The sequence below is a fragment of the Chionomys nivalis genome, chromosome 6 (genome assembly GCF_950005125.1).
Source record: "Chionomys nivalis chromosome 6, mChiNiv1.1, whole genome shotgun sequence".
NCBI lineage: Eukaryota > Metazoa > Chordata > Mammalia > Rodentia > Cricetidae > Chionomys > Chionomys nivalis.
In genome coordinates, this window is record NC_080091.1 from 77,896,374 (window position 1) to 77,914,845 (window position 18,472).

Below are 18,472 nucleotides of genomic sequence, written 5' to 3' on the forward strand. Positions count from 1 at the left end.
TAATTGAATCATTTGGGAAATACCAATTTACTGAATTATAGATTTTGCAATGTTCTACTCCACACACACGCACACAAACCACACTTGTAAATATATCACCACTGATGTGCAAGGTCCTAAGGCTGAGAGAAGGCTCAGTGGTTAAGAGCATGTCACACACTTCCAAAGGCTCCGAGTCTGGTTCCTATTACTCATGTGGTGGCTCAAATCTGTAACTCTGGCTCCCTCTTCTAGTCTCTGAGGGCACCAGGCATGTAGGCAGTACTCATGGTACTCACACATAACACATCAAAAAAAAAAAATCTTACCAGAGTACCTCCTAAATATTACCAAATATCTAGGGGTCAGGTTTACCATATTGCATTTTTGTTTGTTGGTTTTTTATTTTGAGTCAGGGTTTCTCTCTGTGGATCTGGCTGTTTTGGAACTTGGATATATGTAGACTAGAATGGCTTGCTTTTCAGAGTGCTGGGATTAAAGGTGTGCAACACCATGCAGCCTTACTGGATATTTTTTAGAAAGCTTTGTGTAGTCAGGATGTAAATAAAGGCATAGCTTGCAATTGGTGTATCTCCTAAGTTCCTTTTAAATATTTCTCAGTTTTAATTTTACATCGTGTGTGTGCGTGTGGGTGTTAGAGGACAGCTTGCTGGACTGTTTCCTTCTTCCACCATGTGGGTTCCAGGAGTTGAACTGGATGCATCTTTACCCACTTAGCTTTCAGGAGACCTTGGGTTCAGTTGCCCTCAAACTATTTTCTTTGAATTTTGAGTTGAGGAAACTTGATTGTTGGTCCTGGGAAGAGCTTGCAGTCTGGATGCACTGCTTGCACCCCAGGCCTGTGACTTCCTGGTCTCTGTAAGGAGGTAATTGCATTTGGAGGCTTAATGAGATCTGGAGTTTGAGGTTTGGGTAGTTACACTTTATGGCATTATTTACTTCTAGCATCTGGTAGCTTTTCTTTCCATGACTGTAGTAGCTGTTGATCATTGTGTAAAACCTTTGAACTAGAGAGTACACACTGATGAGAGTCTAATTTTTATCTGTCCATCTGCTGTTAGCTGTACAGACACTTCTAAGGCTGTTCTATCAGCTAGGTACCCGGTGGTGTAGTTCCTGTAATAGAGGCAAGGTAAACGCTCTCTACCTCTGTTTGTCAACTTTGAGTATAGTAAGTTCATTATGTAGCATTGTTTGAGGTTGGCTTGTGAGGCTTTGTTGTAGTCATTTGTTCAGTAGCTCTTGAGTTCCCAGGGGCATGTGTTACATTAGGGCGGCCATTGTTATGCGCTTGTGTGGCCGCTGAGTGCATGTCACTTGGGAAAACTAATCATTCACCTACTCCATGTATTTATGACTGCACTTATCATTTCTGGCACAATTGCGGGGATCCCTTGTTGAGAAGCTGCTTTATTTAGATTGTCTGTTTAAATTCACTTTCAAGTGTAGAATTGAATTCTAGAAAGTTAAATGATAGCTTGATGAGCCTTTGCTTTGTACCACACTGTATTTGATGAGGAAATTGTATGCTGTACTGGGGCACATTTTCTACTTCATTCAGAGACCTCCTGATGTATATTGAATGGTTGGCTCTGCTCCTCCTCACCAGGCTAGAGAGGTTGCTAGGGCATAAGAATCAGAACTTGGTCTGTACTGTATTCACTCTTGTCTTTAGTCACAGTGGCCTTGATAAGAAAAGATCAGAACAGGGCTAGTGAGATGCTCGGTGGGTAAAGGTGCCTGTTGCTAAGCCTAACGTTATGATTTCAGTTCTCAGGAGAGAACTGACCTACACGTGCAGAGACACTGGCATTTGCATATATATACAATAAATAAGTACAAATCACGCTCTTGTTTTCTTATTGACAGTGATGGTGGCCTGCGTTTTGGAGAAATGGAACGAGATTGTCAGATTGCCCATGGTGCAGCGCAGTTTTTAAGAGAAAGGTTGTTTGAGGCATCAGATCCCTATCAAGTTCATGTTTGTAATCTCTGTGGAATAATGGCAATTGCTAACACTAGAACTCATACATATGAATGCAGGGGCTGCCGAAACAAAACCCAGGTATGTGTACACTTTATTCTGTTTGTTTAGATGTTCTTATGCTATGGTCACGGCAGATTTAGTGTGGTGGAACAGGCTGGGATTTTCAGCTTGAGAGCAGGTCTCTAAGATTACAGTTTTACAAGGAAAGATAATTTCACTTTTCTAAAACAAGCTTAAAAGCAGTTTCTCTAAGCTGCTCATCTCAGAATAATAAGGTCTTGCAGGAGGAATTGTAAACATTTTTTAAAATATGCTTATTAAGTATATTTTGCCTGTATGTATGTATGTCTTTGTACTATGTGCATGCGGTGCCCAGAGGACAGAAGAGGGCATCAGATCCCGTGGGTTACAGATGGTTGTGAGCTGCTTTTTGTTTGCTGGGAATCCAGTCCTGGGCCTCTGGAAGAGCAGCAAGTATTCTTAACTGCTGAGCATCTCTTCAGCCCAACCAAGAGCTAGGAAGGGAGAATGTTTGTCGGCAGAGAGGAGGACCTACTAGCACCTGCCGGGACAGAGGCTGAGGCACAGGACGTTTGCACTTCAAGCCTGAGTGCGGCAGAAGGTGGGGTCTTTAGCACAGTTTTGCTGATTACTGTTTCTTTTCTCTCTGCAGATTTCTTTGGTGCGAATGCCTTACGCATGCAAACTGTTATTCCAGGAGCTTATGTCCATGAGTATCGCACCGCGAATGATGAGTGTCTAGTTCTGTTGGGAGTTTGTTTCTGCGATTGTTGTTTTAAAAAAATGACAGAATGTACTACTTTTGTGATAAGGATTTATTTGTTTTGTTTAAAGCTTTGCATGCTTTTGTAAATAAACAATAAATTTTTGTAGATAGTCTTGTGTTATCTCTGATTCTCTGTAAAGTCAGCTGGATGTAATAAAGTGTTAGTGGATGAGCTTAAAAGAAACTTGTCAGGCGAGAGTAGGGCTTAGAGCTGTCAGCTGTCTGGAAGCACGTTAGCTACATAGGCCAATGTGTTTTGCAGGTTTATAGCTGAGCACCTTGACCTGTTTAAGAAGAAAGAAATAAAAATTAGTTACATCCATGGACATAATTGGTAGACTGTCAGTTTCTAAATCAATGAAAATGTTAAATTATGTGGCTAACGGGCAGGGGCATGATAATCTGCCTGTAGACACAGGCTGAGATTGTTAAACCCGGGAGTTAAAGGCTAGCCTAGGCAACGTAGGGAGACCTCCTCCACCCGTTCTCTTCCTCTCATTTCTCCTTTTTTTTATTTTAAGAAAGAGTCTCATTATGTAGCTCTGGTAAATCCTGAACTCATGACTCCTGCCTCACCTCCCAGGTGCTGAGAATTTAGGCATGTGCCAGAGATCTCATCCTTTCATGAAACAAACAAGGGCCTCAGTGCTCTGCAGTTAGGAGCACTGGCTGCTCCTCCAGAGGACTTGGGTTCGATTCCTAGCACCCACATGGTGGTTCTCATCTGTCTTTAACTCCAGTCGTGAGGGGTCTGATGTCCTCTTCTGGCCTCTGAGGGCATTGCATACACGTATCACAGACATACATGCACGTAAAACACCTATAACCACATTAAAGGGGGTGTGTGTGTGAACAAGCATGGGGATAAAGGATGCGAGAGTAATCGTAAGAACACGCTAGAGTCCTGTGGACTGGAGCTGTGTGGGTTTGCTTGTAAGAGCCAGTGCTGCTGTATGGTCATGTGTGAAAAGGGGGGGGCTTTCCCATAAATGTGCAAACCTACGGAGGCGAAGGAACTCTGCAGTCAGCTTACTCAGCCTCGGGAGGGAGGGGGATGCTCCCGAGCTGAGGTGTCCACAGGTGACACACTGCCAAACACACTGTTCCTCGATTCCTGCCCAGTGAACGGATTAACCCTGCTGACAGGAAGCTGTGTTCTTCCTGGTCTAATGGAGGGCCTAGTCAGACAGCATTCCAGGAGAGCCGTCTGCACCTAAAGCAGCACCCTGGTGACACGGGAGGGTGGGTATTTTGGAGGAAGCTTTTTAGCAGTGAAAACAGAATTGAGTATTTGCCAACATGTTCTCCTGTCTAACTTTTTTCTTTTAAGATTTATTTCTTATTCATGCGTAATGTGTTTTCTATGAACATACGCCATACATGTGTGGAGGCCAGAGGAGAACATAGCAGCCCCTGAAGCTGGAGTTACAGGCAACAGTGAACCATCCCACGTGGGTGCTGAGAACGGAACTCAGGTCCTCTGGAATCTCAGGACATGTCTAGCTTTTTTTTTTTTAAAAGCTCAAAGTGAAGGACCAAACTGACCACAGCGACTTCCTCTTAAGTGGATATTGAGTCATAACACAAAGGCAAATGCTACATTGACGGGAGTTACAAGCCACCCAGCCAGGTCTGAGTTTCGATTCTTTGACGTGAGGTAAGGTGGAAGCTGCCCAGTCACAGGAGCCCTCAGTCAGCCACGTCCTCGTGGAGGCGTGGGACCTGGTTAATATACAGACCTAAAGCTCTCACCTCTCAGTTTAAATGGTGAGAGGACTGACCTTTCTTCACTGGTATTTCGTGTAAGGCATCGACCACTGTAATTTTGGCCGAGGCTGAAGCCTGTCCTTGGGAGTTGGCTGCGTGGCACTCGTATTCCCCCGCGTCTTCCTTACTGAGAGGAGATACCTGTGAACGATAAAGGCTCTTTAGTTCTCTGTGGAGGGCTACCCTTACACCGAGGGTCCCTAGGGTGACAGAGTGAGCTGCCGTGAGCTTCTGTAAGTCCTGTGGGGCTCTCCTAGCTGAATGTCACGGGTGGCTCTTGACCACAGCGTGAAAGCTGAAATTTGGATAGCTGCACATACCTGCTGGAGGGGAAGCCTTGCTGGGTGCTAGGATCTGAGTAAAACCCACAGGACCAGCTGTTAAGTGAAATCACATACTTGTTAACCAATAACCAAAATCAGTGCTTGAGCCGTTTAGTTCTCTGTGAGGATTCTGTTTTGAACTTAGGCAGACAGAATTCTCTTATTTATTCCTGAAACGAAGTAAGAGTAACTTCAGCTCCTCCATTATTTCCTGCGTTTGTGTCTGCAGCACCACGCCAGGGATGCTCCCAAGAAATGGGAGGAAACAGTCTGGGGCAGGTGACCCATGTCGTGTGCCAAGTCCTGTGTCCACTGCTGAGAATGAAACTTGCCAGCTCTCGGTACTCACCAGCACCCAGCCAGTCACTTCATGCTTCTCTGGACCACCACGGGTCTGGATAGCCAGGTTTTCCCGGTCACCAGGCAAGAGTTCTGTCCTTTGGACTCCAGAGTGGTCCCTTTTTACCTGAGAAAACAAGAGAGGCTTGGTTCTCTGCAGAGAAACATCAAGTTGGAAACCACATCAGACCGCACAAGGTGCCCACCAGAATGTAATTCAATGAAGCCAGCGATCTACTCGGACCCTTCCTTTTCTAATACTTAGGAAACAGTTGTTTCTTTCACTTTAGCAGTGTGGTCTTTTGTTCTGTGACAGGGTCTCACTACGTAGCTTTGGCTGCCCTGGAAGTCAGAATATAGACCAGGGGGATCTGTCCGCCTGTCTCCCAAATTCTGGGATTAACGGTGTGCACCACCGTACCCAGCTTTTAAGCACCACTCACTAATGCCCTTGGACAGTTCACTCCTTGGTTCTGAGCTTTTTTTGTCTTCTTTGCCATGTTGGACTGGCAAGTTGTCACCCAGTCCTAGTTTGATGTTTGGGACCTTGGGGGCCCTTCCTGTACCAGCCTCATCAAAGAGAAGCAGAAGCTGAAGTCCAGAGCACAGTCTACCACTAGCTCTGAGGGCTAAGGAATCATGTAACAATTCCTGAGGACCCTAACCCCAAGTCGTGTGCTGCCGTGATAAAGCCTGCCTGTTTCCGTTCATAGCACGGCTAGATGCAGAAGGCTGTGGGTGAAGGGGAAATTCGCTTCCCTTGGTGTGTGGCCAATCCTTACTTCATGTCTGTCCTTTCCCGCCTATTTTAAAGGTCAGAGTATGTTAAAAAGAACTCTGGAAAATATGTAGAGAACACAGAAGGCCCTTTCTTGGGGTAATGCATTTAGCAGCTCAGTTTCAGTATAAATATTTTAAGGCTTGTGGTAACGGAATTAAAAAAGTACACAAAGCAATATTCTTTAATTCCATCTAGGCCTCTTTAAGCGCCAAAGCAGTGTTTATTTTGATTGTCTTTGTAATGAGACGGCCGTACAGCGTCAGGTTCCTTTCCTTCTATAACAAAGTGCATGTTCATCTTTTTCTAACTTCCCCTCGCGTTCTCCGAATGCTGACAGAAAACGAGGTATCTAGTGTCTCAAATGAAAGCTATGAAGATGTGCACAGACAGGCATTTTTTTCCCTTGTATCCTCCAAGCTGCTGGTGAAATAGTTTATGTTAATAAAATAGGTACTATCTGGGGAGAAGCATTTTATCGCCAGGGCCTGCAGTCTCCGTACCAGAGCGTCTCTGCGGCTAGCTGTCTGTCCAGGGAGCTCTAGGTCAAAAAGTAGGGTGCAGATCAATTAAGGGAGACACCAATGTCACCTTCCACCCCCCTCCCACAAGAATTCTCTGAGAAAAAAGTCCCATTGTTCACAAACGGTCAACTGGGGGAGAATCCGAGAGCCCGTGAGGTCATCGAGGCTCTAGCTGTTCTATTTTAATCTGTTTTGCGGGATCTCTTGACGCTTAGCTCAGGTTGGTTTCAGACTCACTGCCCTCCAGTCTCAGTCCCCCCAGGACGTACTCCATGACACCTGGCTCTGAGTCTGGTTGGGTTACAACAGATTTTTCCAGAATGTTATTGTAAATATGGGACAGATTTTAAAAAGTGCCAATGACTCCAGAACTCTATATGTCTTTGGATGTGGTTTCTTGTTAGCACTATTATTTTAATTCTCTTACATGTGAGTTTGGGTACTGTTGGAGGCCAGGAGAGACAGTTGTGAGCTACCTGACGGGTGCTGGCACCAAACTGATGCCCAGCCCACGGTCCTTGCCTTCTTACCCCTCTGGTTTCTGTTCAGACTGCTGGGATTATAGGCTTCTGTTGTCGCACATGTCCAGCCTCTAGTAATCTCTTTTATCCAGACCCCGTGTCTGTACTTAAACCAGATCTGAAACAGCATGTGATCTGAAATAGGTCTGAATTCCTAACAGTCTGGCTGCAGGAGCGTGGAGAGGCAACAACTGGCCTATACAACTATCTGGGTCAGTGACTTTGATATTTTGCCATGGCCGAAACAAAGCAATGTTTTTTTTTGTTTGTTTGTTTTGTTTTTTTTGGTTTTTGGTTTTTTGGTTTTTCAAGACAGGGTTTCTTTTTTTTTTAAAATTGCTTATTTAAAGAAATAAAACATAACCATCTCAGAATATACTATAACAGTTCAGTGTATTTTACCTACTACATATTAATGTGTTTGCTTTTGTAAGACATGGTTTCCCCATATAAGCCAGACTGGCTTCAATCTGTGACCTTCCTCAATCTCCCTTAAATACTGTGGTTTAATGCACTAGTTTTAATACCTGACATATATTATCTTTTGTTTCATTTTGGTTTTAAGTTTTTTGAGAGAAGGTCTTAGGTAGCCCAAGCCAACTTCAAACTTGCTATGCAGTTAAGTCTGTCTTTGAACTGGTTCTCTTGCCCCATCTGCCGAGAGTTGGGATTATAGATGTGAGCCCCCATGCCCAGTTTATCTTTTAAAATAAAAAGTTAATGCTATAAACAAACTATATTTCCAATAAAATATATGTATTTTCTTTTTTATTGAGCTATGTATTTTTCTCCATTCCCCTTCCTTCCTTTCCCCTCCCCTTATACCCTCTCCCATGGTCCCCATGCTGCCTTGCCTTTTTCTAGGTCCCATATAGTTTAGATCCATGTATGTCGAGACAGGGTTTCTCTGTGTAGCTTTGGAGCATGTCCTGGCACTAGTTTTTGTACACCAGGCTGGCCTCGAACTCACAGATTCTCCTTCCTCTGCCTCCCGAGTGCTGGGATTAAAGGTGTGTACCACCACTGCCCAGCACAAAGCAATGCTTTTTAAAGTACATTGGGATTTGGGATATATCAAACTGTTATATGATACCTTAATAAGAAGTAAATGTGATGCTTTGACACATTCTGAGTTCTGGTTTTTATTTCCTCTGAGAACACCGGAAGCAATCGCTGTTAGTTCCAGGTCTCCTTGATGGGTTGTATGTTGCCATTTGGAGCCCATTGCTTTAGGTCATGTGTGAGGCACAGCACACTGAAAACGTACATGAAAATCCCTGGAGCTTCCCACTTTGGTATTTACTCCTTTTTAGTTACTGAGGAAACTTTTTTTTTTTAAAGTCATGTAGCCGAGGCTGGCCTTAAACTTGTTAAATAGCTAAACTTCTGATGCCCTTCCTGCCTTGACCCCTCGAGAGCTGGTATTACAAGCCACGTGGCACCATGTCCTGTTTCTGTCATGCTGGGGATCCAACCCAGGGCCTCACACATGCTGGGCAAGCACTCTACCAACTGACTGGATCCTCCCACAGAAGATAGAGCTTAAAGCCCTAGGGCATGCTAGGCCCCAACTTCAACCCCCCAGCATCGCAAAAATAAACAACAAAACAAGCACTCAGAAACTGAAAACGGTTTTTTTTTTCAGTTCCTTCTCTCTAGTCCCCTAGCCCTAGCTCCCCTCCTCAATGACTGGTGTCCCCAGGAGGACCGGCCTATGTAGGCACCAAAACTTCTGGGTGTTCCTAGGAAGACCTGCCTACTCAGGCACCGATACTGCTGGGTGGAGGATCTGTCTACCCTGGCACCAACATTCCTGGGTGGAGGACCTGTCTACGCAGGCACCAACATTCCTGGGTGGAGGACCCGTCTATGCAGGCACCAACACTCCAAAACCTCCCAAGGCCGACTCACTCTCCTGGAATGGTGTGGCCTTTGCAGGGGTGATACAGAGCCAGAACTGAAGGAAGGCTTTATTCTTTGCAAGATTTGGCAACAAGACTATATTTACGGCCCTCGAGTCACCCTGGCCTCTCATTTGGTAAATTCTTGGGGACCCATAAAGAAACAACAGGGCTTCTTAGCGGAATCTATCGGCCATCAATTATCCTTCCACGACCCTGGCCCTAAATAAGCATTGGGGAGCTTCAATTTGAGGGGGAAAGGCCTAGATGAACACATTCTCCCGACCACATTGCTGCCGTGCCTTGCTGACCCTCCACGTCTCGTTCCAAAGCACAGTTTACAGAGGCAAAATCCCATTATTCCCTTTAACGGAAGTTCCAGCTGTGAAGGACCGATGTTCTAGAACTGGGTCATCAGCCTGTACTGGAACTGGGTCACCTCTGCCTACGCCATGATCCAGGCATTTCCTGGTAACTGCACTCGAGCCCCGCGGTTTCGAAGTGGCCACACGGGGGCGCCAGAGGCCGCCAGGAGCCCCGATGCGGTCTAAGTTCTCACCCGGCAGCTGGGAAAGCTTTGCTGCCTCTGAGGTCTTTAAATTGATGGTAATTCCGCCCACTACGGAGGAGGACGCTTTCTAAGGAGAAAGGGAGGCCGCCAGGGTGAGAACGGAGGTCAAGAATTCCAGTCCCGATCACGACAGGATGTACTTATTGAAATTACCTTATTTTTCTTTTCTCTTTATTTCCCCTCCTCTGCTATATGAATTGAATTTCTACACGGAGACTCCGATAGGCCAAACCCCCTTCCAGAAGTCTCACCTCTGACCAAACAACAAACACACAAAATCACTGACTATCGTCCATTTTTGAACTTGCTGAAGAAGCGAACAGTCTAAAAGAGGGTGTCTGGCTTTGCTGTTCTGCTTAAACTAAGTTTCCCTTTTAAGCACGAGTTTGAAGAGTTTTCTTTACTTCATAGACTGGGGGAGGGACTTAAAAAGTACAAAAGGGACAGAGATTTACATCTTTGTATGGTCTAGCAGTGAGGTGTGTGTTTTGTTTTTTTATCTGGAAAACTAGTATCTTCTTTTTCCTTCTATTGACAGGCTAAAATATGTTGACCTTCAGACGTGAAGGTCATTACACAAGAACAAAGCCGTAGGCAGGACAGGATTTCCAGGAGGAGTAGCCACTGAGTGCTAAGTCTCCGGCACTGGGCCACTTGTCTCTACCTGATTTATTTAATCCCTTTTTTGTAAGATTTATTTATTTTTATTTTCTGTATGAGTGTTCTGCCTGCAGGTATGAATGCGTGTATACTTCATGAATGCCTCGTGATAGTGGAGTTCAGAAGAGAATGTCAGATCTCCTGGGACCGGAGTTATGAACCGTTGGGATCCGTCATGCAGGTGCTGCGTCCTCTGCAAGAGAGACATGTGCTCTTCACTGCCTGGCTAGCGCTCTAGTCCTCAGATTATCTAATCTTTGCCTTCATCTGGGGGGAGGGGGGGCGGGGTGGTTAATGTCTATAATCTGAGTACTTGGGAAATAGAGGCAGGGGGTTCATTCAGGATTTCAAGATCATAATCAGTTATACAGTGAAACGGAGGCCGGTCTGGGCTATAGGAGGTCCTGTCTCAAAAACCAAACTTGGAACAATGATCTACAACTTGTTTCATACACAAGCGAACTGAGGCTTATGGAAGCAGATTTCACTCTGCGGTGAAGCTTTCCCCTCACAGGGCATTTGGAAATGTGAGGAGATGTTTTTAAGAGTCAACAGGGGTGCGCAGGGTGTGTGTGGGGGGTGCTGTTGGTGTCTAGTGGTAGAGGCCAGAGATGGTGACCCTACCAAAAGAATTATCTGGTCTCATCAGGGCATGGTGGCGCACGCCTTTAATGCCAGCACTCGGGAGGCAGAGGCAAGTAGATCTCTGTGGGTTCAAGGCCAGCCTGGTTTACAAAGTGAGTTCTAGGACAGCCAGGATTACACAGAGAAACCCTGCTTCAAAACAACAACAACAACACAGAATTATCTGGCCCCAAATGTCAGTGATGCTGAGAATGAGACCCTGCTTTACAAAGGATCCAACCAACGTGGCTAGGAAATCCCCATTCTTGATTCTTCCATTTGGAAAGCCATTTTGGAGCTCAATTATTAAGAATGCTATGTTTTTCCACTTGGAGTCAGCACCCAGGGACATTCAGAGAGGAGACGTCTTTCGTGATATGACTCCCCTGGCTTTTTTTTGACGTTCTAGGGTAGTTAACTCTGTCCCACGCCTTGGTACTTAGCGAGGCTGACCCCACTTTGCTCCCTTTAGCCACCCCCTCCCCACCCACGATTTAGAATACCTTCCTATTTCCAATGTGTAGGGGATGTGATAAAAACAGCCCGTATTTGCAGAAGGCCACAGAGCATCTCTTTTATAGCCAGTGAATAAATTCTACCAACAGACAGGATCCAAGGCAGCAGCCTGTGTTAAGGACTTCTGCTTCAAGTGAGGCCACATTTGGGGGACAGAAAATGAGGCCTTAATCTTCTTTTGTTTTAAAATCTATTTTATTTTATGTGTATGAATGTTTGCTTGAATGTCTTTGTGTGCCACATGTGTGTCTGATGCCTTTGGGGACCAGAAGGTGTCAGATGCTCTGGAACTGGAGTTACAGATGGTTGTGAGCTGCCCTGTGGGTGATGGGAATTGAACCCCAGTCCTTTGGAAGAACAGCCAGTGCTCTTAACCACCATCTTTACAGCCCCAGGACTTAGATTCCTAATCATTATGCTGTAGACTGCTCTTGGTGGTGGTGGTGTGGGGAGGGGGAGGATCTGTCATCTAACCCCACATACATTCAAACCCGCACCTATGTAACACACGTGTGCAGGCATCCAAAGGGTGCGTGTTAAGATTTGAATCTGAAATTGCCCCCGTAGAGTCCTGTTCTGAATGTGTGCTTCCAGCTGGTGGTGCTATGTGGAGAAGCTGTGGAAGCTTTAGTAGGTGAGGTTTGGCCCATGGACGTAAGTTACCAGGAGCAGGCCTCTGAATGGTACAGCCAGGCCTCTGCCCCAGCTGCTTTCTTCTTCCTGGTCCGTTGCCATAGGAACAGCCCCTGCTCTATGGTCCTGCCACCATGGACTGAGTGATGCCCCACCATGCCTTTCCTGCTGTGTAGACTGTGAGCCTCCAAAGCTGGGAGCCAGAATAAACCTTTCTCCCCTTGAGTGACTCTGTCAGGGATTTTGGTGGCAGCAATGCAAGAGTGACTAACACAGTGACTTTATTTATTTATTTATTTTTTGCCTTGAGTTATTCTTTTTTTAACACAGTGACTTTAGACGTTTTCATGATTCTCGCGTTTCTGAGACTCCCTGCTTGGCCACTGCTAACAAAATCGGGTTGGGGACAGATCATCTCTGAGGAGCAGCAGGCAGTGGTGCAGCCTGAACTGTGCATGCCTACCGCCCTGGCCATGCAAGAGAAGCTTCCCCACTTGCATGATGTTTTCCTGATGCCTGTACTACTGACCTTGTTCCAGATGAGGACAGGGGTTGGGATTCCGATGACTTCACAGCTCAAATACACCTTGGCACCAGTGACGTTCCAGATGTCCTTGGGGGGCGTCACTATGGAAGGACCTAGGAGAAAAGCCAGAAAGTCAAACCTATCTTTCAGCAGCTCAACATCAGGCAGTACCCTAGGACGTAAATACTTGGTGAGGAGGCCCTCCCCTCTGCGGCGGATTATCTCAAGTGCATCTCCAAGGCCAGACTAACAGACGTCTTCCTGTCGCCAGCATGATACTGCGCTCTTCTTAGGGCATGCCAGAATTGGAAGAGGCAAACCAGCAAACGCAACAACAAACGCAATTAAGTAAGAAAAATCTGTTGCTAACAAAATTGTCTTCTTTTCCCCAGCCGAGCTTAAATGAGTTTTATTTTACCAGCTGCGTTGCATTAGCTGGAATTTTTCCATTAACACGGAGAAATTTCAGTTCTGAAATGCTGTTTCCCTTCCTTTGTTTACCAGCATCTTTGCTGGGAGGACAGTGCGAACACACAACTACTCCTTGTATAACAAAAGGGAAAAACAGTCTAAGAGGTCACTTGAAAATGCTAAGAGCACCCAGGTGATCCTGTTTGTGTAAGATCCAGGAGGGCTGTCCTGGGAACTGGGAGGAACCGAAGAGTGCTGGGGGCGTGGGGTATCAAGAAAGGTGGAGAGAGGGTCCTGCTGCTAGTGGAGCAGGCAGATGCTCAAAACAGTGGCTGCCTTCTGTTGGGACCAAGTCCCCAAAGAGAGGGCAGGAAGGGACCTGTTCCAGGGAACTCAGTGCCTGGGTTCCCGGTAGGGGGCATTGGTATAGCGCAAGGTACCCCTCTTGGAATGTGCTGAAGAGAGTGGGCAGGTCTAGGGCCAGCCAAGAGAGACCAGATGATCCTCCCCGTCCTCCGGTTCTGGAACGCAGGATTTACTCTTCCTAATCCAGCTCCCCCGTCAGTAAAAAGGCCCTTCCTCAGGTCAACCCACGGTGGGCATCCTTTCTGCTGTAAGGGTGTACGGCTCTCTGTCCCTGTGGTTGGTGAGTACGGCTCACGAACCAGATTTGACTTCCTTGCCCTGTCTGCATGGCCTCCAAGAATAATCACTTTATTATTTTTGGGGAAATGTTTGGGGGAAATGAGAAGGACACAGATTTATGGTGTGTAAAAACTGGAAGAAATTCACGTGTAGCGTCCATAAATGTCACCGGACCAGCTTCACCCACTCATCCAGAGTATCTCTGGCTGCTTTGATGTCACCCTGGCAGGATCACATGGTTTGTATTCCAGACTGTGTGGCCTAAATATTGGCAATCTGGGTCTCGACGGGAGGAATTTGCTGATTCCTGCTTTAATTAACAGGAGAAAGTGCCTGACGTGTGAACGGGAATCATGAGAATGCCTGAGAACTTCGTCCTCCACAGTCTCTGGAGCCAATACCAGTGAAATCACTAGAGTTGATTTCTGGTTTGGTCCTGGAACGCCCCCTTTTGAGGTCGACAGACACGGAAAGAGCCGTGGTCTTGCTCACTGCTCCTTCCCCCCCGAGGGGCCAGCTCCCCAGCACTGGGGCAGGAAAGGCTTGCACACCTACCTTTTAGTAAATTGTTCTAAAATTTTAATTTAAAAATGGCATTTGTTTTCTTATTTTGTGCATGTGTACATGTGTCCACACAAGGTAGAGGTGACTTTGAGGGTATTCCTCTATTGCTTTCTACCTTATTTGTTTACTTTCTTAAATTTTATTTTATGCACATTGTTGTTTTTTGCCATGGGTGTCGGGCCCCCTGGAGCTGGAGTTATAGACAGTTATAAGCTGGCATGTGGGTGCTGGGAATTGAACCCAGGTCCTCTGAGAGAACAGTCAGTGTTCCTAACTGCTGAGCCATCTCTCCAGTCCTCTATATTGTTTCAGTGAACTTGCAGCTCAGCAGCTGGCTAGACGTGCTGGCTCTGAGGATCTGCCGCTCTTTGACCGACTGGGGCCGACAGCTGTACACACAACGTGTGACTTGTATATGGGTGACAGAGATCTCAACTCAGGCCCGCACGCTTGCGCAGCAGACTTGACCATAGAGACATCGCTTCAGCCCACACTCCTACTTCTTAGCGGAGCAATTGCAATTCCCCATCTACTAATTCTGCATGCCAGATTTCAGCCACCAGGGCCCCTCAGAGAGACTTGGGACAGTGCACCTTGGAGGGGACACAGAGCTGGGAGCCTGGGTTCCCACAGAGGGACACTACACTGCTGCAGAACTAGACTCTGCCTTCCCGGATGTTTGGCCCTACTTCTGGAATGAGGAAGTTAATTATTCCCTCTGCCTGTGGTCTCCGAGCCTAGTTAGATATCTAACTACAGGGTCATCTTGCTCTGGGGGCCTGGGAAAGGCACAACCTTCCCTTCTTGGCCTGGAAGACTTTCTTGCACAATCAGCACTCACAGGACATGGAGTCTCCCCTCCCAGCATCTATTTCCAGCGCATACTAATGTCCTGAAACAGCAAGGAAATGACCCCAGTACAAGATTTTCCCACTCATCTCAAGGATTAGAAGCTTTTTTTTTTTTTTTTGGTAATCTCTTGGGATATTTTTTATTATTTCTCCCTTTACAAGAATGTGCCAAACAATTACAGTTCCAAAAGCTCTAAATAGATTCCATGCTCCCTTCTCTCCAGATTGTGGGCCCCAGTAGGAAGTATACACCTTGGCTGGCAGACTGGCTTTTTTGTAGCAAAGGGGGCATGGGCAACAGTGCTAGGCTGTGTTTACATGTATGTTTCTGGCCTTGTCTCAGACATTTCCTAGTTTGAATGCCCTGTTATAGAATATGGGACTCGCCCTCTCTCTGGCTTCCTCTGGGCTTCTGAGACCCCAAGGCTTGGACGCCACATAACCAGATCTGGCTGGCCTTTGAACTCCTTTCTCCCACCTCTGTGAGCGCCCCCTGCTGCTCTGTCCTTCCCACACAGGCTGTGGCATCCTGACTCAGACCCCAAGGGATCTCAGCAGGTTGTTCTGGGAAGACTATAGCAGTATGCCAAGGCTCTGCGGAGCTCGAGGAACTGGGAAAAGCTCCCATACCAAAGCCTCACAGGAACGGTTCTATTGTAAGGATATGAGTGTCCGAGGTATGCAACCTGCATCCGTCTTCCTCGAGTTACTGCTGGGAACACCAGCCTCCATTAGGAGGGGAACAATGCCAGCATGGTATCCTGTCAGGGGCCGAGTACACCTCCCTCACACTTTTCAAGTAATTGTTCTTAATCTTGTTTTTTTTGAAACATGGTCTCCCTTATGTAGCCCAGGTTGGCCTGGAACTCATAATTCTTTTACCTCAAACTTTGAATGTTATTATTACAAGTAGGAGCTCCATGTGTGCTTCATTTTAATATGATTCACCGTAGCAAGACTTTCTCTGTGTAGCCTTAGCTGTTCTAGAACTTGTTCTAAGGACCAAGCTGGCCATGAACTCACAGAGATCCGCCTGCCTCTGCCTCTTGAGTGCTAGGATTAAAGGCATGTGCCACCACTGCTCGGCTGTTTTTGTTTTTTGAGACAGGGTCTCACTACATAGCCTTGGCTGTCCTGAAACTCACATGTAGACCAGGCTGGCCTCTACTCATAGAGACCCACCTGTCTCTGCCTCCTGAGTGCTGCGATTAAAGGTGTGGGCCATCATGCCTGGCCCATGCTTTGTATATTTTGAGTCTTATTAATAAACTTGGGCCGAATGCTCTAAAGAACCATGTTCTCTTCCATGATCTTTGTATGTATGTTCTCTCCAAGTAGGTTTTTGCTTATTCTTGAACTAATTTTTGCCTCTGTTATGTTATACAGGACCTTTCCCCAAAGGCCATCTAATTGCTTCAGCACCATGTTGAGAAGACCAGATTTATGCTACTGAATCATTAGCAATGCCCTCTGTGTATCCACGAGTCATACAGGTGTGGGTCTGCATCTGGACTCTCTAATCTGCTGTCTGTGTGACCTTGTACTTGTAACAGTGGTATATATACTTTGGAAACCCATTATGCTAAAATCAAAGTTCTAAAGGCAGGGCAGGGTTATTGTAGTGACCTTCCTCCAGTTCCCTGACTATTCTAAGAAACAGAGCCTTCCTGGTGAAACACGAGTTCATTAAAACCATCTGTGCCCAGGATATCCCAAATCAAAGCTATCACCAGGGGATTCACAAGTGGGGAAAATTACATGGTGAGCTTCCCTTGAAACACACAAAACAACTTTAGTTGAGTGGGAGGAGTCCACGTGTAGATTATTTAAAAACATTAATGATTTCTCCACTTTACTGCCAGACCTATCTAGAATTCTGTAAGTTCTACATAACTAAAGTTGGTATCATTCCTGACGTAGGGGCTGGGACCGAGGGTGGATGTTAGCATCAGTTCCTGACACATCACTGACAAAGAACCTTGGTCATTGCAAATGACCTTGTTGGACCAAGGTTGGACTCAGTAAGAGCTTAACAAACAGCATCTAAATTGAAAAACACCTCACCTTACAAAATGATTTTCAGAATCCACATGTACTCTTTTGCAAAGGAAAACCCTATCAACTAATGATTAAGTAATGAAGTAATCAATAGTCCTCACAGTAGGTGGGGCAGGTTGTTCCCACTTGTCTTTGTGTTGGTAGAATCCACGGGTGTTACAATTCTTCCACTTACATTGTTCAGGGCTTGATACCATGATCTGTCTACCTATCAGGCTGTCTAGATCTTTGCTGCTTCTTGTTCTGGGAACTGTAACTGGAGGTTTCTCTCCCACCTGCCAGTTCCCAAATAACCACTTGGAGGCTTAATATTAATTACAAACTGTATTAATTACAAACTGTTCAGCCTATTAGCCCAGGCTTATAACTTAAATTAACCCAATTCTATTATTCTCTCTCTCTCTCTCTCTCTCTCTCTCTCTCTCTCTCTCTCTCTCTCTTGATATTGATTTTTCGAGACAGGGTTTCTCTGTAGCTTTAGAGCTTGTCCTGGAACTAGCTCTTCTAGACTAGGCTGGTCTCGAACTCACAGAGATCTGCCTGCCTCTGCCTCCTGAGTGCTGGGATTAAAGGCATGTGCCACCAACGCCCGGCTATTATTCTATATTTTACCACAAGGCTTGTGGCTTGTTACCTCACATCTTGCTTCTCCAGTGGCTGCTGGCATCTCCCAGACTCTGCCTTCTTTTCCTTTTATCTTTGCTTGGATTTCCCCCCTGGTTCTATTTTGCGTGGCTAGTGGCCAAAACAGCTTCTTTATTAACCAATGGTAATAACACATATTCACGGCATACAGAGGGGGAGGGTCCCACATTAGGGAATTTATGGGAATAAAGAGGAAATGAAGAAGCAGATCCCATTCCCTACCTCAATAATGGAGACTGAACTCTCACATATGCTAGGCAAGCACTCTACCACTGGGCTGTTTCTGTAGACACTGTCTAACTTTTTCTTATGAGACAGGGTCTAGTTAAGATGTCTAGACTGGCGTCAGACTCACTGTGTAACCCAGGTATGTCTTGAACTTGGGGTCCTCCTGCCTCACCCTCTTCCACAGCTGGGATTAAAGACCTGTATTGCAAGGGTGGGCTGGGAAGCTCCTACTGAAGGCAGAATGTAGATTATAGAGAGGAGCGGCGGCAGTGAGAAGAACCAGGGACACCAGCAGGGTAAGTCTGGTGTGGAAGGAGAAGTTGACACAGAACAGCTGGCCGATATGACAGCCCCTCCTCTAAGGCACAGAGGCCCTCACTGCACACTGGAAAGCGACACCACTTTTAACAATCATCTTCTCCTACTTGTGTATTCCAGAGTTCATTTCCAGAAGGTTCTGTTCTGCTTAAGCTCAATGACTCTTTACAAACAACTCCTCTTTCCACTCCATCTTTCTTCGAAGAAAGCCAAAGAAAATATAGAATTTATTTCTGTCTCAAAGGATAAAGGCATTAAAAAGGAAGAAAGGAATAAAGGGAAAAATAATTAAATA

General features: G+C 46.0%; 2 protein-coding genes across 3 annotated transcripts in view; one reads left to right on the forward strand and one right to left on the reverse strand.

Annotated features, from left to right (window-relative positions):
* The window catches only part of Polr2b (RNA polymerase II subunit B), a 41,704-nt gene extending 38,820 nt beyond the window's left edge, over positions 1-2,884 (forward strand). The window contains exons 24-25 of the mRNA XM_057771327.1: positions 1,870-2,065; positions 2,661-2,884. Of these exons, the coding sequence (XP_057627310.1) occupies positions 1,870-2,065; positions 2,661-2,750 (286 nt within the window). The 3' untranslated portion in view covers positions 2,751-2,884. The remainder of the gene's footprint in view (positions 1-1,869; positions 2,066-2,660) is intronic.
* Igfbp7 (insulin like growth factor binding protein 7) overlaps positions 2,806-18,472 on the reverse strand; it is a 56,833-nt gene continuing 41,166 nt past the window's right edge. The window contains exons 2-5 of one of the 2 annotated variants that reach the window (XM_057771330.1): positions 12,461-12,570; positions 5,214-5,330; positions 4,556-4,682; positions 2,806-3,058 (exon numbers count right to left, since the gene is read on the reverse strand). In XM_057771330.1, the coding sequence (XP_057627313.1) occupies positions 3,039-3,058; positions 4,556-4,682; positions 5,214-5,330; positions 12,461-12,570 (374 nt within the window). In that variant the 3' untranslated portion in view covers positions 2,806-3,038. Of the gene's footprint in view, positions 3,059-4,526; positions 4,683-5,213; positions 5,331-12,460; positions 12,571-18,472 lie in introns of both variants that reach the window. The other variant, XM_057771329.1, reaches the window with a different exon arrangement.